Source organism: Ruditapes philippinarum, unplaced genomic scaffold (assembly GCF_026571515.1).
Source record: "Ruditapes philippinarum isolate M1 unplaced genomic scaffold, ASM2657151v2 ctg2555_1_1_1_1, whole genome shotgun sequence".
Classification (NCBI taxonomy): Eukaryota; Metazoa; Mollusca; class Bivalvia; order Venerida; family Veneridae; genus Ruditapes; species Ruditapes philippinarum.
In genome coordinates, this window is record NW_026853749.1 from 224,980 (window position 1) to 247,704 (window position 22,725).

At 31.1% G+C, this 22,725-nt stretch overlaps 1 protein-coding gene across 3 annotated transcripts; it reads right to left on the reverse strand.

Moving 5' to 3' along the window:
* Positions 1-637: 637 nt before the first annotated feature.
* On the reverse strand, positions 638-21,520 carry LOC132737719 (uncharacterized). Of its 3 annotated transcripts, none has more exons than XM_060725046.1 (10): positions 21,400-21,520; positions 16,972-17,133; positions 15,774-15,883; positions 14,535-14,693; positions 13,299-13,383; positions 10,213-11,682; positions 9,488-9,691; positions 6,225-7,576; positions 5,665-5,785; positions 638-5,317 (listed from the first exon to the last, which is right to left on the reverse strand). In XM_060725046.1, the coding sequence occupies exons 2-10, from the start codon at positions 17,054-17,056 to the stop codon at positions 957-959; spliced, it is 7,947 nt and encodes a 2,648-aa protein (XP_060581029.1). In that variant the 5' UTR covers positions 17,057-17,133; positions 21,400-21,520; the 3' UTR covers positions 638-956. The 3 variants fall into 3 exon arrangements, with proteins under 3 accessions (XP_060581029.1, XP_060581032.1, XP_060581030.1); XM_060725049.1 differs by lacking the exon at positions 21,400-21,520 and adding an exon at positions 21,115-21,310; XM_060725047.1 differs by lacking the exon at positions 21,400-21,520 and adding an exon at positions 20,719-20,876.
* Positions 21,521-22,725: the final 1,205 nt, after the last annotated feature.

The window sequence follows — 22,725 nt, forward strand, 5'->3', positions numbered from 1 at the left end:
CGAAAACTGCGTAACAAATACATGTGTATGTAACATGAAAAACGGAGTCATCTACTCACTTTGATGGCAATTATTGTGCATCGTATCTTCATACAGTGATACATTTATGCCAAGTGACTTTCTTTTTTCCGATATCAAAGGGAAATAACTCAACTGTCCATTAATAATGAATTATGAAGGCATTTACCATGCATTATGGCTAATTTCATTTTAAATTCCATTTGAAATTTTACTGAAATATTCAAACCAGTTCCAAAAGGCTCTGAACAGAAAATTTTCTTGATTTTTTTTTACAGTTGGTCTTAATAATAATGTCGACGCCGGTAACATTTACTGTAAGTATTCAATAGATGCACAATTATGTTAAGTATTCAATAGATGCACAATTATGTTGTAGTGTATCTAAATTTACAGACCAGTATTAAATTACCATTTATATTTCTAAAATGCAATAAAAGTATTGTAATGTCACAACTAAATAATTTACAGGTGGATTTAGAAGGCATTTGGTGGACTTCATTTCCTTATTCACATATACATGTGTACACGCCTAATTGCTGGAACAGACTGACAGATAATGACATTTCAGTATTCCACATCAGATTTCATCCTAATAAAAACAATCTTGAAAACAATATTTATGCAAAATAATTAATTTATTTTCACCATAATGGTATCTTTCAGAAAGACAGTATACAATGTACAAATAATAACAATCAATTTCATTGATGAAAAAAAAATCAAATTTAAAAGTAAGTATTTAGTACTATTTACACATGATACCTTAAAATAATGTAACAAGACAAAAATAACATTCTTAGTTATCATACTAATAAATGTGTTTGCTTTAAAATATAATCATTTGAAAGACTATTTCATGTACACCTATATACAAATTTTATATCAAAGTTTAGATATCAGATATACAAGTCTTTAACCATAGGACAATGCAAGATTCATTTCTTAAATCTTATGTTAGTTTTTACACTTCCCTTTACACCATCTTGCTTAAAATGTTTTAGTTTGGGTGCAATTTCATCATCTAGTTCAGCAACTTTCCTCTTTCTACCTATATCAAGACTACTATCATCAGATTTCCCAACAATTTTCATACATTTATTATCGACTACAGCACTATCATCCGTCCTCTGTGCTTTATGTTGAGTTTTTCTATTAGTCTCACTTTCAATTAATGGGTCATCTAGTTTCTTCTCTGATTTTCCTTTGTGCAACTTTGTTCTTTTAACCCACACAGGTGACGAGAGATCAACATCCTTCTTACAGCTTCTTTTATTCATTTTCACTCTTTCACCTGGACTGAGAACAGGTTCTAATAAAACATCAAGTTCACTAGCTGCATTTGTTTCTGATTCTGGAATAAAGTCTTTAGCACAATCATTGTCACTAGTATTATCTTCAGTGTCAATCTCTTTCTCTGTATTTTTATCTTTCACATCTTGTTTGTCAGATTCTTTACAGCTGATTTCATTCGGACATTTCTGTTCACATTCAATGTTGTGACCAACATGGTCATACAAGAAAATCTGCTTGTTATCCAAACTGTTTGTTCCAGCATGAGCCTTGCCAAAGTTATCCCTATCGACTGTTTCTTGTTCATCTTTGCTTGGTACAACACAATAAGCCATTTTTTCTGAAGATTTTTCTGCAATCTGCTCTGCAATAAATTTAACACTAGTATAATTTGTCAAATCTGATTCATCACCTTTGTTACATATGTTACTAGAAAGATCATCACATGTTACTTTATCATCATATGTTACATTATTTTGTCTGTTTATCATACAGTCAGTGTCTTCAATGTAACCTCCATCCACTTCATCATAATTATCAAATTTACAGTTTATTACATGATCAGATGGGCAAGTCTTCTTGGTATTGTATTTATCAGTAATTTCAAATTGTTTCAACTTAACAGGATTTTCTTTTTCATCAACTTCTTTGTTCAATACTTTCTTATGGTGTTCATCTTTTACATTGTTTGTGACAGATACACTTTTATGAACTGTACTTTTTCCATTCGTTTGATCACATACAATATTACCTCCTTGTTCAATTGATTCATTTGAGGTAGTATGACCAATCATTTCGTTTGATTCAGTTTCTTTTATAGTGCTGTTATTAACTTCATTACGCTTTTCACCATCTGAACAAATATTTAAGACATTACCATTAACAGGATAACCATCAATTTCCTCTTCTGCATTACCAGTGAAAGACTCACCAGACTTCATGAGGCTTTCTTTTGTATCACCTTGTAGATCATGAGCATTCTTATTCACTGCCACTACATCATAGGTGGAAACCTTTTCATTTTCTGAATGCTGTGCATTATTTTCTACACCACTGTCACTTTCAGCAAAGTTGTCCAATTCTGTTGTAGTATCAATTCCTTTATCAACTGAAATTTCACAAGTCTCAGAAACTAAAGGATCAGAAGTACATTTAAGTTTATTATCAATAGTTGATGTTTCAGGTAAACTAAACTTGCGTGGTCTTCCACGTTTTCTCCCAGGCAAAGGTTTCAATTTATATGCCGGCTTTTTCATGCCTGATCCCTTAGGTCTCCCCCTACCTCGCTTTTGATTAGTATTTATAGACGATGATTCATTATCAAGCTTACCTTTGTCACTGTAAAATTGATATTCATTCTGAATATGTTGTTCTTCGTTATGATACACATCAATGCATGAATTTGACATGGACTTGTGCATTTGTACTGATGTTTCTGCACTTTCTTCAGTTAATTTATCTCCCAAATGTTTCTTTTTGGATAATACTACCTGACAAATCTTATTAAGAGTATTCTCTTCAGCTTGTTTAGATTTCAAATAAGATGCATCTCCAATGCTTAATTTCATTGTATCTGTATCAACCAATTTTGATTTTTCTAAACAGTCACTTGCTGATTTCAATTGATGATCTACTAAAGTTAAAGAACTCTCTTTCTCACCTGTTGTTAATCTCCTTTCTAATTTATTCTTTTTCCTTTTAAAGGCATTACGTAGGAATTCTTCAACTCTTCCTACCCTTGCCCGTTTTCGCTTTCCTGTTATCAAACCCTGTTCTGCCATTTTAAATTTAGCTTCCTCTTTTATTTCCACACTGGATGATTTAAAATTACTTCCATTTTCATAAGTTGCTATATTGTCTATTCCTAAGGCCTTTTCAGAACTAACTGGTTTTGAGGTTGGAATCAGTTTTGAAACACAGTGAAACATTGATGATGATGACTTGGGCTTTGGCGCAATAGGTCTATATTTTTTTACTGGATTAACCAAGTTTACACTATACCTTGCTGTGCAATTTAAAGAGGTATTATTTACATCAATGCAAGTGTATAGAGTTATAGGTCCATCCTTTTCAGCAAATGATGAATCAGTGGAATTAAAGCTGGTGTTTCCAATTGGTGACAAACAATCTTGAAGAACTGCAACTGGCGGTGTTATGTCAGGTGGTTGAATAACATCTTGAACTACTGCTAGAGCTGTTGGTATAGCACAGGCTGGCACAACATCTTCAATCACTGGTACTGCTAGGTGTGAATTTTCATCTAATATTTTGTTACAGGGAGTACTCACAACTGGGTTATAATTACTAACCTTATCTTTGTCTGATAACCCTTTTAGAAACTGTTCACCATTACCTTCTCTAGCTTTTGCTTCATTTCTTACTATATCACATGTTTCACTGTCTACAATTTTATCACTGTCAGAAACATTAGATGTTGTATCAACCAAAGGTTCTTTCACTTCACTGTCAGTATCATCTACATCTGGTGCAGCAGTGAGTTTATTTCCCTCCATTCCAGATTCTGATTCACTAGATTCATACCCTTCATTGTCATCAGACTCTTCAACCACTTCAGCTCCTCCAATAGACTGTTTCTGTTGGTTTCTTTTCTTTATATTTGTCCAAGAATGACCTTTACGCTTTGATTTCCTTCCAACCTGCCATGGCATATTTCTTTTAGGGCGACTCTCTATTTCCTTTGGCTTAACTGCTTTTACTTCTTCTCCTTTTTGAATCCTTTCTATAATCTCAGCTTCTTTCATTTTATCTTGCTCAGTAAGTTCCCCCTTATCCAATTTTGCCCTTTTGACTGGACAAAAATCTTGAAAGTGATTTACTAAGCTTTTTGTATATGTAAAGTTCTTGTTGCAATACAAGCACATGTTCTTGATTTTTTCAAGTGATTCATCTATCAATGGGCATGCCATTGGTTGAATGCTTTTAAATTTTTCTTTCTTTGAACAGTATTTGACATGGCGTTCAAGTAATATAATAGTCTTAAACTTAAGCCCGCAAGCTTCGCATGTCAATGTATCCAATATTTCTGTTAATTCTCTTCGTCTGACATGATTCTGTGGATTGTATCCAGATGAAGTAGGTATTAATGGTTTCTGTTCACTGACAAGTTTCTGCGGAGAGTCTGGTAAAATAAACGATGTTCTTTTTCTACAACCAGTGAACACACGTTTTGGTGACTGAGATTCGTTTCTTTGCTGAGTAAGTTTGAAGGTTAAAGAATTTAACTCATTTGTGGCATCTGTCTTATTTCCAAACAAGCTAAATATCTTCTTTTGTAGCTTCTTTTTCAATGGTGTTCTGGACTGACTCTCCATCTTCTGAATACCAAATATTGGGTCAATTGATGAACAGTTAACCATATGTACATGCAGTTTAGAAACAGTTTTAAATACAGCAGCACAATTTGTACATCTAAACAAGTCCATATCAGAAACAGTATCGAGTCCAGGGTCTGTAACTGCTAGAGCTCCTACTGTTGACGGTTCTGAAAAATGTAAATCTTCAATCTCATATCCTTGTTCTACCTGTAGAAAGCTGCATTGAACTGCAGGATGTTTCTTTGTGTGGTGTCGCAACAGGCCATCTATATCAGAGAAATGTCTCTTACAGACGCCACAAATTTGCACTATATCTCCATTCTTACCAAACATAATAGATTCATAATTGTAAAATGGACTTTCTTCTGGTTCATCAGCATAATTGGGACCATCTTCCATTGTCGTTTGTCCATACTGATCCTTCTGAATATTTGTTGATAGCTTAAGCTTATTGGCAACCTCAACATTCAAGGATGTTTCTCGCTCCCTTTTCTTTGACGTGTGACACAGACCAAGAGTGTTTTCACATAGTTCACTTAGGGACTTGGGTGACTTTATTGTGTTTGGGACTGGTTCACAGTTGTCAATGCTGTCATACAGAGCTTCCAATTGATCTTGAGCACTCTTGTTAAACTTCTCTGCTGTTTGAACTACCTGTTTTTTCTCTTCATCTAATAAATGCAAACATAATTTATATATCATAATTCAATAATCATGCAATAAATAAACTTTAAACAGAAATCAACAGAGACATATTTTACTTTCTACATATTATATGAAAATATATATCATACTAAACGAACTGCTATCCAAATAGAAGGTCTTAATTTTTTCTATTTTTTTTTATTATCTAATCGATCATACCACTATCTTTATTGTCATGTAGAAATGCTGAACATTTATAAATTCATTTAAGTCAGTGAGAAACCGAATCATTGCAACCTACTTATTTATGTCTTAACTATTACTTTCATTTTTCAGCTTAAGGTATTGCAGGTTGCTGATTTGTTAAAATTACCTGTGAATAAATAACATTGTTCTGAATTTGTCTTGTTATTTTGAGTTGCCTTGGTAACTGGACAGTCCATATCGAAGGGCATCAGATCATCTTGGAAATTAGCATATTCTCCAAGTTTTACCTGCAAAGATATCATAATACCTTAATTAAACTTAAACTGCTTAAACAAAAAGAAGTAAATTTTCAAAAATATCAGCAAAATGCTTTTCTGTTAAAATACTAATACAGCTTGTACACAATGTAGTTTCCAATGATGATATGTAAAGTGAAACTATAGTAATGGATGCTTGTCCTGACATTTAGAACTATTCTCAAAATTCATTAAACCCTTAATAATCATAACATTTTTATTTATTAATAGCTAATAAAGTTGTTCATATTTTTTAATATTGTTAATATTTTTCAGTAATTCAACATCAAAACATTCTGTCATTCAAAAAAAGTTGAAACAGCTTTTACTTTCAGAACATGGTAAATTAAGAGTGATTTTTTTGTCAAAACGGAAAACTACATTAAAATAATAATAAAACTAGCTAGAATAACATTAAAGTTGAAATTACCTGATGAAAAGTTTTAGCAGCAGGTGAGTCTGTATAAATGGAAGTCCCTATAGGAAGTATACCAACTGCACCAAGTTCAGCATTCTTCATATCACTCTTCCCATCTCCTGCCCCACGTTTTAACCACACTGAGCCTAAATTGGCCAGAGCCTTTAGACCATGTGATGATTTACCCATGGTATCACCTTCCTCAGATGTATCACAAGTTTTATCAAATCGCTTTTCTTTCTCACACTTGTCACTGTTAATTTCCCGAACTTCAGAATCTTCAACACTTTCTTCTATGCCTTGATAATTAGAATCACAGTTTCCTTGATCATTTCTTGTTTCAGTCAAATGTTTATGCTTTACAATATTTTTATCACCTATTGAATAACTTTTGTGTTTGCTTACGCTGTTATCCTCGCCCTGTTTTTCTTTCTGTTCACTTCTCTTCAAGTTATTTTCACAATCAGATCCTCTATCATCTACAGACATACAATGTGAATCAAAATCATTATGAATATTTAGTACATTTTTTATATCAGCAAATGAAACTGTCTGCACAGGTTTGAAATCTTGCGGAAAATTGTAATTTTCCCAACTTAAATCATTTGGTTGTTCATTTCCCACATTGTAACCAAAGTTTCCATCATAGTTTTCTATTTTTACATGGTCTGCAAAAGTTTGCAGAGATTCTACTTTACCATCAATGTAGCAGTTCAAATTTGTAGCAATATTGTGTGATATGTTGGCATAAAAAGCTGCCACCTCTACTGGATTTTCTAAAATTGGCGAGGGGTTATTTCTTGGTTTACGGCCAAAAGTTAAACACTGTTCAGTTCTATGCCGATTTTCATTACTGTGTATCTTGCGTCTATGTCTACACATATTAATATAACTACTAAATCTTTTCTTACACACAGTGCATGCAAATTTAAAGCGAGACCCACCATCATCTATTTCATCTGCTGTAAAGTTTATTTCATTATCTACCTCCTCCTGGCTTTCCTCCTTTTTACAATTTTTTGTTTCCAGTTTCACTTCTTTTTTATCAATTTCAACTGACTCTACTTCTTGAGACTCTTGAGATTTTTTCCTATTTAAATTTACTTTATCAACAATTTCTTTACTCAAAGCATTTTTATCTGGTCCTTTTAGTACACCATACTTCTCAAGCCTTTCAATAAGTTTAGCTTTATAAATGTCGGGATGTGAGACACGTGTGTGTTTACGTAGAGCACCGACGTTAGAAAAAGCCTCGGAACATATACGACAAGTTGCACGATATCCAAGATGGAAGCGGACATGTTTTTTCATATTAGGCATAGACAGGAATTCCTTCCCACAATATGAACATTGAAACTTGCTTCCTGAAAATAAACAGTTCATAAATCATAATATATTATAGATATTATGATCATATTTACCCTGTAAATGTCACTAAGTCACTAAGCCATAGTATATACAAACATATTATTAAAACATCTTGTTATGAATTCATATGATATTCAAATAACTGACTTACCATTTTAGCTGAATCCTTAACATAAATTATCCAATTAAAGTAAAACAAATGCTCTCTTTCTTAACCTCTAAACCATTAAATTTTGCTTAAATAAATATTCTATATGTTGATATAGTTCAACACATGATCTGTATGATGCATATCATCTCAAAATGTAACTATATATACCCACTAAAATATACTGGTAGCAAGCTGATCTTTATCAAAGGATATCACACAATTTTCACTGCCAGGTAATTTCAGACACACTTAGTCTAATTAACTCTGATACATTCACATGATAAGACATGTACATCATTGTTTTATTTTGTTACCTATATGTTCTTGTTAAAATTACCTATACCATAATGTAAGGCATTCACAGGACCATAGATTATCTTACTTGATAAAATAAAAAGGTGAGAAATTGCCCTGATAATATGTTACATACAATTCTTCACACTTATTCTAAAATAATTAAGAAGTACAAAGTGTGTCATTAATAAGTTGCACCATTAACAAATATTTATCACATTTTTATCTACTGTTTTAGTTTTAAGGCAAAAGAAAATGATGAGTTGAAACAATTTTTTTTATAAAATTATCTACCATGCACTTGTAAATATAAGATTAATCTTAAAGAAATATGATATTAATAAATCTAATATAGAATTATGTAGGTGTTTATATTAATTTATATTTTTTTTACTTAGAGAAAATATGGACATTATCTGTAAACATTTTTAAAGTTAAAAGCAATACTAATTAATTTAAATGCAATTTTACTGGCTAAAATTTACCTTAAAAAAAAACAACAATGTATTTTTTCTGAGAATATTTTGTTCAGCACTTTAGCAGGGAAATTTTAAGTATTAACTTTAAGTCTTAAACTAAATTAAAGAGTACATGATTTCACTTGAAAGTAAAAAGTTGCATTTGTTGCAATATTAACATGTGAATATTACATTGTTTTTTTGGTTTTTTTTGGTTATAAAAAAATGAAATATTATAATAAAGTAATGAAACATACTTAAAGAAATTCTACATTGTTGAAAGTGTAAACATATCCAGGTATCATCTTTTGAAGTAAAGCAATATCATAATGGAATTAATTATTGATTTTCAATTAGGAATTAATATGATCAATTAATTCAACTTCAAAATTGTAAATTTGTTATCAAGTTCAATATTTTATACACTACATTGTGTATATTACTGTCAAAACTATCAACAAATAAATCTATCACAATAATGCTAATGGAAATTTAACATATTGTGCTGTGCATATTTGAAATGGTAAGGTACATGCTAATTCATTATAAGGTAAAATGAAGACTGGTTGAACAGACAGCAGGTGCCCTATCATGCATATTTTTCGAGCAAAATTAAACAATTTGACTGTCAAGGTCAGTTCTCTTCCTATGTTTCTGTTCATATCAAAATTGATCAAGTCTAATTAACCTCTTAATGGTAAAATAAAAATTTTTTTTAAGTCCTATTACTTTACATTATGGAGTATTACATGCTGAACTCTTCCAGATTTCAGAAATATTTTCCTTTTCATTTTACAATATACATGTATAAACAATTCTTAAATATTACTGTCTAAAAATTCTCTTTATTGTTTAGTCTTAGAGCATGATTATAAAATTTTCATATTAAAAGCCCCTAAACTTGCACTATACCATTCCAATTTCAAACAGTATTAAAAAATACAATAGAGCATATCCAAAAATTGTAGAAAATGGGACAAATAGCTATAGAAACAACCACCTACCAGTTTTGTGTTCTTCCTTAACATGTTTAACAACATTGGCCTGACTGTCAAACTTCTGCGGGCAAACTCCACAGCGGAACACAGTAGGCAGAAGTAATGGCTTTTTCTCTGGTGAAGAACTATTTTTAGATGGTAGAAGATGTTTATGGGGTGATTGATTCTCAGATTTCTTGGATAGTGTGTCTCTATCAACTGCTTTTATACCTGTATAATACACAGCACAACAAATACGTTTACAATCTAACAAATAATTTTTTAATATGACAACTTTCCTATTTCTAAAAACAAAATTTTTTTAAGTCTACCTATGAGTTTCAATTTTCCCTCCAAATTAATCTACCGTACTTTAAGAAGCATTTTCATGCTAATTAGACTATTCAGACATGTACATTAAGATACAGCTATTGTAGTTTTTAAGATCCCAAAAGCTAGTAAAGTACAAACAATAATGTTTGGTCGGAAAAAAACACATAAAAAAAGGTTCCTTTTGTTGAAACCAAGTGTTCACAGCAATTTGACATGTACAGGGAGAAAATTGAAATGGACCAACAGGCCTTACAGTGATATATACTTTTCAGTTATAAAATTGTTTACTTAAGTTGTGGAATCTGTTTCCTAAATAAAAGAACATAAACACTTCATCCTGGAATGTTCTAAACAGACTGTGTGAGAATCATGACAAAGAATAAAATTAGAAATTTAATTACTGGTATTCCATCTATTACCTTCTGTATTGTGTGTTTTCCGATGTCTGACAAGATTATGTTTATAGTTAAACCTCATGCTGCACATATCACAAGGGTAACATGCTCCGTCTATCTGCTCCGGATGATTCTGGGTATGCTCCCTTATCGTGATGAAGTCATCAAATGTCAAATAGCAAGTATAACAACGGAATAGTCCAGGCATTGGTACAACTTTCCTCTCAGCTTCTATAGCTGCATTGGTATTATTTTCATCATTTTCTTCTGTATCATTATTTTTATCTTCTATATCATCATTTTTATCTTCTGTACCATCATTATTGCTTTCATCAATTTCTAATTTCTTGCAAAAGTTTTCATTTTCTTTGTCATCTATTTTATTTTGTTGGTCAATATTGCACACATTATTTGGACTAGATTCATCAAGACTCTCCATTGTTTCTCCCTTTATTTCTTCGTGTGAATCATTTTTTACCTCATTCATATCTTCCTTGAGATCGACACTTGTATCAGGTACACTTTTGTCATGAACACGTTTCGGACTAGATTCGTCATTTAAATTGATTTTTTCAACATTTTCATCAGAATCATTTGTATTTTCTTCAATTTCATTTTTGACAATACCGTCACAATCATCATCTGCATTCTGTTTATCACTTGTATTGCTTTCATCCAGTTGGTTACTTTCCTGTATATCAGGTTTCTCTTTTGTGTCTGGGAATTTATTTCGCATTAAATGTTTAACCTGCGCCAAGTTGATCAAACAGTTTGTCATGTCTGACTTACTCAGGTATTTATAGTTTATATGATTTCTAAGGTAGTGTCTTTTCAAACTAAACATATGTTTATACAATCCAAGGCATATATCACATTTGTAAAGTTTTTTACCAACATCACTTACAATATGGCGCTTCTTCAAAACAAAATTGTATTCTTCTCCACTTTTTGGAAATTCCCATTCCACAGAATTATTTATTTCAGCAATTGACATAGGCGGGCCATTTTCTTTTTTCATTTCAATTGTACTTGAATATAAATTTCTCCTTACATTGCTTACATCCAAAAACGACTTTTTATTCTTTTGAGGGGTTCTCTTAGCCTCTCCTTTCTGCTCTCCTTTCTGTTTAGCAACCACTTTATCTTCCTCAATCTTAATAAGATCAGGTTTTACAGTTTCCTCATCTGGATTGTTGCTCTGTTTATCTGAAGTAGGACTAGTTGCCCTCGAGGAAACCTCCGAGTCTACATTGTCTGTTGATAACTTTTTTCTACGTCGTCTTTTCTGGCCTGGTTGAAGAGGTTCAAACACATCCTCTTTAATCTTTTTTGGCGGAGGTTCATTTTCTGACCAATCAAGTGGACCATCATAAGCATCTGGAATAACCTTTGGCTTTCTCTTCCTTTTCTGTTTATCTGGACTTTGAAGAGGGTTTTTAGAAAGATCTGATGTTTCCTGTAAACTGGAACTTCCTACATCTGGTTCAGCAGGATCTGCAAGGTATTTAAATCCGTAAATGAACTTTACATATGCCAGCTGACAAAAAAAGTCCAACTTTAACACATATTTTATCTTTAACATTTATTTACCTATTTTGCTAGAAACAATAGCTTAATTAGAATCGTTTTTTTTTATTATCTATTTACCTTTAAAGTTTTTTTTTCCACAGGGACCAGGTAGCATAATTTTTATTTAGAAGATTCTAGTCTGCATATTTCTAAAACATGCAGTAATCTATTCATGCTAAACATCTAAGTTCTAGCTCATTGGGTTTTTTAAAAGAAGATTTTTTAAGTTTTTACTATACACATATAGTTAAAAACAAGGACACCCCTGGGGCAGGGCCAGTTTTGACCCCCGGGCTTTTATTTGAACAAACTTTGTAGATATTTACTAAAAGATGTTTCATGCTTAATATCTAAACTCTAGCTATTTGGGTTTTTTCAAAGAAGATTTTTAAGTTTTTGCTATACACATATAAGGAAAATCAATGACCCCCCAGGGGCGGGGCCAATTTTGACCCCAGGCTTTTATTTGAACAAACTTTGTAGACACTGATTAGAAAATGTTTTATGCTTAATATCTAAACTCTAGCTATATGGGTTTTTCCAAAGAAGATTTTTTAAGTTTTTGCCATACACATATAAGGAAAATCAATGACCCCCGCGGCGGGGCCAAATTTGACCCCAGGTCTTTTATTTGAACAAACTTGGTAGACACCCATTAGAACATGTTTCATGCTAAATATCTTAGCTCTAGCTCTTTGAGTTCTTTAAAAGAAGATTTTTTAAGTTTTTACTATATGCATATAAGGAAAATCAATGACCCCCTGGGGCAGGACCAATTTTGACCCCAGGGCTTTTATTTGAACAAACTTGGTAGACACTCACTAGAATATGTTTCATGCCAAATATCTTAGCTCTAGCTGTTTGGGTTCTTTAAAAGAAGATTTTTTAAGTTTTTACTATATGCATATAAGGAAAATCAATGACCCCCTGGGGCGGGGCCAATTTTGACCCCAGGGCTTTTATTTGAACAAACTTGGTAGACACTCACTAGAAGATGTTTCATGCCAAATATCTTAGCTTTAGCTGTTTGGGTTCTTTAAAAGAAGATTTTTTAAGTTTTTACTATATGCATATAGGGAAAATCAATGACCCCCTGGGGCGGGGCCAATTTTGACCCCAGGGCTTTTATTTGAACAAACTTGGTAGACACTCACTAGAAGATGTTTCATGCCAAATATCTAAGCTCTAGCTCTTTGGGTTGTTTAAAAGAAGATATTTAAAGATTTTTCTTTCGGTTGCCATGGCAACCAGAGTTCTGCATGGAATTAAATTCTTTGAACAATTTTTAAAGGTGACCACCAAAGGAACATTCCTGTGAAGTTTGGATAAAATTGGCTTAGTGGTTTATTAGGAGATGTCATTAAAAGCAAAAGTTTACGGACGGACGCCGGATGGACGGACGCCGGACGGACGGACGCCGGACGAAAAGCGATCACAAAAGCTCACCGTGTCACTTTGTGACAGGTAAGCTAAAAATTCAGACAGGGTAAGCAAAATTCTACAGTTTTGCATCATACTAAGTATCTATAATATTGTCTTACCTGACAAGTTACGAACCAAGCTCTTCTTTCGCTTTTTCTTTTTTGGCTGAAACCAGGTCAAAAGTTCCTCTCCTGCCTCTATATCCTACAATAATTGATTTTCAATTAAAGTAAAATATTTCCAAAGAAATTTAATGGTACTCATTTACACCAGGGCCAGAAACTGAAGTCCTATACAACTTATTTACAATTGACACATACAAACATTTGAAACTTGTAAAAGTGACATAGAAGGTCATTTACATTTCAATGAATTGCATTATGAAGGCCATTTCCTAGTTATAAAATCACATAGGTTTCAATCTGTTTGATGAACATACCAGGCATGTTATACAAATTTTTCTTATTTACTTGTACAATCTGTGAGTGATTATTAATACAACACACAAATCATGCTGGACTTCCTTCTGGCTGAAATATTTGTGAAAAAATATTTCTGAACATGCCATAGTATTAGAATTTATCACATACACATGCCACTTTTTCAACTACCAAAACTATATTGCACGGCCATGCATATATTTTGACATGGCATCATTTGCATAATACTAACATAGTAAAGACTCACTAAATGTTAGCATTACACTATAAGTGCGTCAATGAAAAAGTTATTTTTTTTTACCCGTTAACAGCTCTTATTTTGTATATATGATAAAGAGCATATTATATTCATGTAGCTTCATTACTAAACTTATTGAATTAATATTATGCTTGCATAAAATAATTTTATTCAACTTGTTCAATAAATTCTGTATGCTCAACTATTCTTAGCGATTGTTAATAAAACAAGAGCCTGGATAATACAGAATTTTCTTAATTCAAAAAGGGCAAAAATTCTGTCAAAATCCATGTCAGAGTTATTGACCTTGGACAGTGACCTCAATTGATTTTTTTTAAAGAAATTGATAATATAGCATAAAATTACATTAACAATTCAGAAAAGCTTACCACTGCAGTGATTATAAACAAATACCATAACATAACTCTACAAGAATTAGCAGCAGTCATAGCAGCCTGCTCAAACTGGGCAGTTCCAAATTCCAGGCAAGACAAAAATTATAAAACTTCAGTAGGATTAAAGTTTACATGAAACAAAACCTTTACTATCAATGCAATCTGTTAGTAGCTTATTTTCATATTTCGATATAAAATTCCTGTTAAATTTTAATGGACTGCTTCAAGTTTAAAGTTGGGTAAACCTATTACGAAAATTTCAGCAAAATAAGTGTTATTTACCTTCAGTGCTCTGTAGTACACCTCACAACCATTCTGAGTGGACACAATATTCTGTTCCTCAAAGTATCTTGCACAACAAACATATCTCATCCAGTTACCATGCTCAGGATTGGTCGCATCAACAGTATGTAGGTACTTAAATGTCTTCAAATCAAACACCTGTAAAAATAAATATAATTATGAACATATTGTAATGTATATTCAAGGTCCTGTATCAAATTATATGTTGAATATACATGTATAATACCTGGAGGATGATTCTGGGCTCTGATGGAAGCGCTAGACCCTTTTTAAGCCCCTCTTCTTTTGATAAACTTTCTCCACTACTTCATGTTGATCTAATCACTATCATATTTATTTATATGCACAGCTTTTAGTTTACATTGCTATATATTGTGTATTGTATAATGTTTGGACAATAAGAGGAAAGGTCTGATGCTACCCAACTCTATTTTGTTGCTGTTTATTTGCACTCTGTGCTTATAGCTCTGTATTTAAACATTAACATTAATTTATAGAAAAATAACACTGACTAATTAATGTCTTAGCAGTATAAATATATTCCATATTAACCTTTATCTGTAGTACAATTTGTTGTTTTTTTTTAGATGAAAGATAAACTGTACAACAAAATAGGCATAGGTCAATATATATGAGACATTGATTCATGGCATATAATAATCACTTTGTAACTTCGATCTAAACAAGATAACTTTAAAAAACACCTTTTGCTTGGGTAGTTCTTTGACAATACTGGCAACAGTATACATAGACTAAATTTGCCAGTCACAAATAATCTTTTACACAATTTGTCAATAAAAGCACAATGACCTAAGTAACCTTCCCAATAAAAAATTTGACATAGATCATACATGTATTTCATATATCAAAATGAAGTTTTTAACAGTAGTATATTATATTTTGGTATGTAAGTTCTATTCATGAGAAAATCGAGATGACATGACTTACATTGTTGGCAATGAGACACATTTAAACAGAGCTGTTACATGACAAATATATACCTGCATCCCCCCATTTCTAAGTTCAAGGGCATAGAAAATATTTGTTTTCTTTCTACAAAACAGGCCATATATTGACTCATGAAACAGCCTTTTTTCTCAAGGGTACAACAATCACTTGTTTTATATAAAACTTAATGAACTAATTTTTTAAAAAAAAGTAAATTCATCAATTCATTAAAAAAAATCATGTTTGCATGATTATACAATTATTACTGACCTCCCAGGAAAACTTGGGGTCCAGTGACTCATCATTCTTGTCATAAACAATTCTTCCTTCATAAGGTCCGAACTCTGTGTTCTTTTTAATAGGCACTAGACTGAATGACCCTGTAACAAATGAACAAAATGACAATAACACTTCTGTAAAGTAAAGTACAAAGTGATAAACTTATAGCAGTTGAGTCTACCAAAAATCTATGTTGGCAGAACAAAAAGATTAACAATAACACAGTAATCGAGTTGCCAAACTCATTTTTTCCTATTTTAAAAGGTAAATATATGGCAGGAACAACAGTACAATGGAACAAAGACAACATAATTTTTTTTTGACAGCATTTAAAATAAATTCCATATTTGACCTTGAAAGTCAAGACCATTTATAAATCACAATCTTACTTGAATTATTGAACATCATGGTTTCCTCATAAGCGTTGTTTTGTCAAAGTATGATTCAAAACCACCCATTAATAAGAAAGTTATGGCAATGTCAAATAAAGGCCAGTCAAGTTCAATATTAACCTTATATGCATAGTTATTAACATGCATAAAAACAAATATCAAAAAGTAACAATGATTTATTCATTTGTAGAAAAATTCAAGCAAAATTTAATTATTTGACCTTCAAGGTAAAGGTCATTTAAAGTCACATTCATTTTGGTGTTGTCCCAAGTGTTGTTGTGTCCATATCTGAAGACCACCCATTTAATATCATTTATAAGTCAAGGTCAAGTTTAGCTTGATTAACTCAAAGGCTTGTTGTGACAAAATTATGACCAATGGTAAGTTTTTGGATAGAATCAGCAAATGACTGTGGCAAAACTTGCAAAAGCTTGAATCTTTTCTTTAAGAAAGTAAAGCTAAAAATTGATGTAAAAAGGTTGTGTATTTTTTCCATAACAACAAAAATCCTTCAACTACTCGAGTAAATATTCAACATAAATTGTCAAATGGAAATTGTCACTTCCAAAAATTGGTTGTATTCCTAAATAAATATAAGATATGCCAACAACATGTGTTCTGTATCTCAGATTTTAAATCATGTTTCACAATAGCTTTTTCAGGATAATCATAGCTAATACTCATGTAGAAAGGTATTTTATGAAAGTATGATGAACTACTTTGAGCACAGTAGTAATTTACCTAGCATTTGTTTAATATTTTCAAACATTTTTTTCTTTTCATATATACTATCATACCGATTCTTTTTTTATCCACTAGCGACTCTCTGAGCTCAATAATTTTTGGTGGTTTTATCTTTGCTGGAATTTCTTCTGTTGCCATAGTTATGCTATTTCATACAAATACATGTAGGTTCAAAAAAGCCCATCTCATTTACAGTTTGTGGCCAGAAAGTATCCCTGAAATAAAGAAAATAGTTTGTTAACAGGAGGCATCACTGAAGAATGGAAAGAGTCTTTTAACAGACAAACATTCCTGAAATAAAGGAAACATACCTGAACTGTTGATATATAAAGCTTCAACACTTTTACAGGAACACTTTTTTTCAAAATTACAATACAAGTATATGATTTAATAAATGATCCCATTGGTGGTTCCAATTTTGACCATTGAGCCATGATTTGGACAAACTTGGTCGAGTTCCATTGGACCGAGTTACTTCTTTAATATAATAAAATTAATATATACATGTATATTATGCAAGTCTACATAAAAATAAGTCAATTAGTCTAGAACCCAGGACAGTAGCTGGCCAGTCAAGATCTATTGTAGGTCAATGTGTTCTGTATATAAGTATAATTATGGTTATAGTACAATTCAAAAATAAAACCTTACGATACAGTAAAAGCAAATAATGTCTGTTTTTTTTCCTTTCAGGGGCTATAACTCAATAACTAGAGCTATCATATTATTGGTGTGTTGCCTAAAATTTTTGTTAGCACTGTTGGGCTATCAATGTTTTTCATTTTCTTTTATGTATTTAAAGTACTTGTAAAAACTTCCACACCTTGAGCAACTTGTTTTCCATCTAATATGCATTTTATAAAGATAATTGCCAAGTCTGACTATACAGGTGATATGTTATTGTCAAATCTAACATATATTTATTACATTATTATATAAAACTAAACCTTCACTATACGTCCTCAAAAATATCATAAAATTAGTGAAACATATTCCATTACATTACATTCAAGTTTAATATGTTTACTAACTTCTCTGTTGAATGAGATAGCTTTTAAAGTTCATTAATGATACTCTTCATTAATTAAATTAGATAAAAACAAATAAAGTAGAAATTACAATATCTGCAAAATCCTTATTATTGAATCGGCAGAAATATTTGTTATTTTTATAGATAGATCAATCCACAAATTTAACATAAAAACACAATTTATAAATTGGCTACTTTAAGATTATTTTTATTGTTTTATTATTTTCATTTTACTTTTTTGCAAAAAAGAAAAAATCAACAACAGAGAATCCATGAATTTATGAACCCACAAACATAAAAAACTATCAAAATTAAATGCCCACGAAATTAAGTGAGTCCACAGTAATATATACAAAATGTGATGTATATCAGCATTAAGAATAATTATAACAAACCTATAAAGTGTTGTTGTTGTAGTTTTTGTTGTTGTTGTTGTGTTTGAAAAAAAAAACAGGCATTTTACAGTGAAAAAATAAAAATTTAAAATATATCACTAATGGACAACTGGACAGACAGATAGACAGAAGGAGGATAAACAGAATGAAAATATACAGGAAACAGTGATGTACTCTGTCTCTGAACTAACGTAAAGTTACCATATAGAGGAATGGCAGTAACAGATCAATAGTCATAACTGATTTTGCAGTAAACCTCAGAACTTTCCTACACTATACAGTCGATCAATGATTCATTTACAATTTGACTGTGTTAACATCTTTATACGACTATATTACCAACTTTAATACAATGTGTGTCCACCTGCCAATATAAATCATTGAATCAATGTAACACAACTATCACTATATATTATCACATTAGAGGCCTTCTTAGAACTTATCATTATAATGATAAGACACAAGAAATGTCTTTTCAATCCACTGTTTTACATACACTGTAATACTGTGAATTGTCTGGTGTCCTTGAACAATGTTACGGAAGAAGAATATATTCTGTCAATGTCAAATAAGTGATATCTCTTACAATATATATGCTTCAAATATAAAGTTCACTGCACACCTGTGCTGACAAAATATAGTAAAATACATTATATTATAAAAGTTATTTAGAAACAGTCTACAAACAGTAAAAATACTTCAACTCTTTGACATTTTTTTTTTAATTTGTATTAAAGGACTGAGGTATTAGAATTTTGCCATAGAAGTCTGCACTTTAATGGATAAAAACAGCTTCATTAATTTTATCAATGTATCTAAATATATAAAGATTTTACCCAGATGCTTACATGTCAGATGAAATTAAGTAGTAGAAAAAAGTAACCACTGAAGAAAGAAGAAATATTTACTTAAAAAAAATTAAAATCAAGTTCATTCATGGTAGGGTCATGTATCTTCTTGTTAGTGGAAGAAGAACTTATTAGTAATAAATAGGGATAGAGGAGATATAACTTTATTTAGAAATAGGGTTCCCAGATTTAAAATTAGGAAAACAATTTATTCTGCAACAGGGATTCCATTAGTATCCATAAAATTAATATTTTGTCACTGAGGGAGTTATTTACCTGTGACCATGATAGCTTAATTAAGCTACACATATTGAGTAGCAATTTCCCTACATATTAAGAGCAAAAGTAGGGCTTCCTTTCAAATGGCCTTAAACTAAAAACAGCCATTCTTTTTAAAGATAAAGACATTATCTTATACTAGATGTGTTTTAATGTAGTCTGAATACAAGTGCACCTTCAGCTGCACTCAAGCATAAAAAATCAACAACAACAAAAACTCCCAAAAAACTGTGTATTATATTTCATACAGTAACTACTGAACCTATATGGATTAATATGTAATAGTTTCAAATTCACATTACCATATTATTACGGTCTCTCCCGATATGTATTTCTTACACACCTTTGTCAAACTTTAATCTCTTTTTTAAATAATTTTATTTTCTTCTATACTGTACTTATGTACCTGAGAGAATAAGATGTATGTTCTGTTCTGTTCTGTTCACAACAGCTACCAAACTGTTCTTAAAAACTTTTATTAATAAAAATAAACATAATTTCAAATACATTATATATACACTGTAACAGTACAAAATAGAAAATAAATAATTAATAAAAATATAATTATCATCATCACTAATTGATAATTAATATATGCAGCTGATCAATATATCTTACAAATTAAAAAATTTTAGGTCAGGAATGAAAATTAAATATTTGATAAAAAGAAAGAAAACAATTAAGATACTTCGCCTTAAAGTACTTTCGGTAAAACAACAAAAAATCATTTTAGCTTAAAGATTCTATTTCACCATATGTAACAATTACTTTCTTTTTAACTTACATTACATGCAGGTGAACAAACAATGTTTAAAATGTAATCTAGTTTTTATTATTTTTAGTTTGACAAATCATTCACAACAAAGACCCAACATGATGGTTTTGCTACCAAATTAGTCTAATGCAAGTTTTCAAGATACTACATGCATCTTATTCTCAAAATCAATATTACAGTATATATTATATATCAGAGGAAATTTGTTTTACACAATATAGTTTCATATAAAACCATATGAACATATACATGTCAATTATATTTTACTCATACTAAAATTAGAATTACTATACAACAAAGAGTTGAAAAAATCTACCATGTGTTTATAGATTGAAGTACTATTTATAGTGACATAGAGTTGGGTTAAACAACATATATGAAATAGAAAGTCCTACTTCAGAAGTTATGTAAGATTTACAATATTGTTCAATATTAAATATAATATTACATTTACAAAAACCGTTATAATTTACCTGTTTCATCCAGTCTTGATCCAATATGACCTTTCATTACTAACCTAGATTTGCTCAAATTAAGAGCAAACCCGATTACTTGCCGCGCTTAATATATACTACAGTACAAATTTACCATCTAAAAATAGCCGATAGCTAATTTATGCTAGATTGAAACAAAAAAGGAAAATATTTCAATTTAATCAATTAAACACTAACTCCTAACAATCAACTAGCATTTCGTTTCAACTAAGTCGGCGTACATTTAGAAATAAGTTAAAACGTGTTACATTAACATTGGAAGGGCACTGCTCTTGACTTTATAAAGGCGAACCCTATTTACAAATGAAGTATATAGTAGCATCACTAAAACAATAAGAAATTTTTAACTCGTATATAACCGACAATAACACTTACACAGAACAAAAGCTTATTCCTTTCGCTTGAAAATGGTATAAATAACTAAGAATAAAATCCACAAACAACGCTAGTTAAGGAAGAAAATATGTACAAATATCCACTCTTTACGTATGTCATCCATATTGACGTATCCGCCATCTTGAATCTTGAATCGTACCTTACTGTCATATGAATAACGTATTAATTATTGAAATAAATCATCAAAACTCCATCATTGAAACAAATCAAAATCGTAAACATGTTAAAAGAAAGCGTATTTTTTCAATTGTGATAAAAATTTACCTTAAATCTTGCAGATAAAACAGTTATAAGAATTTAATCAACTGTAAAATACACTGGCTTCTTTGTGTATTATAAAGCAGCCAGAAGTTATAACTAAACGTGAATATACGGGTTAGTAACTGTGTTTGAATATAGATCGGCGCGAGATCTCTTGTTTATGTGAGCTTTTTAAACTGACATTTATTTGCGTTAAATATATTACTAATTTAATATTATAATTATGGGGTTTGTTTTACACTTATTAACACATTTGCTACATTTTGTCATAGATTATTTTAAGATATTTTTGTAATCAATACAGGTTATGTGTAGATAAGATGTACGTATACACTTAATGGGTCTTGTGTAAACCATCATATAAATAGTTTCCGCAAAAAATAGCAAGATTAAAACTTAAGATCTTAAGCAAATTGATTATCCCTTAAGAAGGCCTTTTTCTATTTTTAAATTGACTCTTTTTTGTTACTTTAGAGAATGCTACAGTGTTAACTCTAACAGGCAAATATATTCATATTGAATTCGGTAAATACATAATTCAAACGAAGGCGGAAGTATTGAAATATGTTTTATAACTAGTTGTATGCAGATTTAGGTTTCTATTATATAAGTCAAACATTTGCAGCTGAACGTGTAACTGTAACAAATCAATTTGCAATAAGCCCAGCCGGTGACCGATTACACTGCATTATGTCGCGAGTTCTTTTGAGTAAATATTTTAAAATAATAAGTTCCTCTTAAGATCACATTAAGTTATCAACTGTGACCGATTTTTCTAGATATGAATATTGACACATAACTATGTCAGTGCTGTTTGTTCAACTGAACGAATTCGTTAAATAAGTCGGCTAATTATATAATTTAACAATTAAAAGTTAGATAACATAGGCCGATTACAGAACAAAATTTGTTGCAAGAATATCCCGAAACCTAGGTCTAACAATATAAAATTTGCAAGATTGTGTTCTACATAAATTATTATAATATAATAAAAAATTAAGTACACAATCTTGCAAATTCTATGTTGTCATATTATGATAGTCGGTGATGTGGAAACTTGGGACATATCCCAGCAGCCACATGGTTGCTTTGCAAGCTCGCTCATGCAAGGAACTGTAGGCTACAGAAATGCGAGTTTGGTCTTGTGCACGTGTTTTCTGTCTTATTCTGCTAAATAAAAGCGCCTTTCGTCGAGATTACAAACTAGCTAGTATACGACCCAGTAGGTCACGGGTCCCTTCTCAGAATTCCTGTGGCAACAATAAATCGTTTACATTCTGACAACCAATTAAAAGCAGTCGAGATAACATGTATAGTGTATTTTGCAGT

Excerpts from the sequence above, each read along its gene's own strand:
- LOC132737719 (XM_060725046.1), bottom strand. The coding sequence starts at position 17,056 with ATGGCAACAGAAGAAATTCCAGCAAAGATAAAACCACCAAAAATTATT. Across the intron at positions 14,694-15,773 it reads ACCCCAAGTTTTCCTGGGAG|GTGTTTGATTTGAAGACATT; the intron begins GTCAGTAATAAT and ends TTATTTTTACAG. Across the intron at positions 13,384-14,534 it reads TGTACTACAGAGCACTGAAG|GATATAGAGGCAGGAGAGGA; the intron begins GTAAATAACACT and ends CAATTATTGTAG.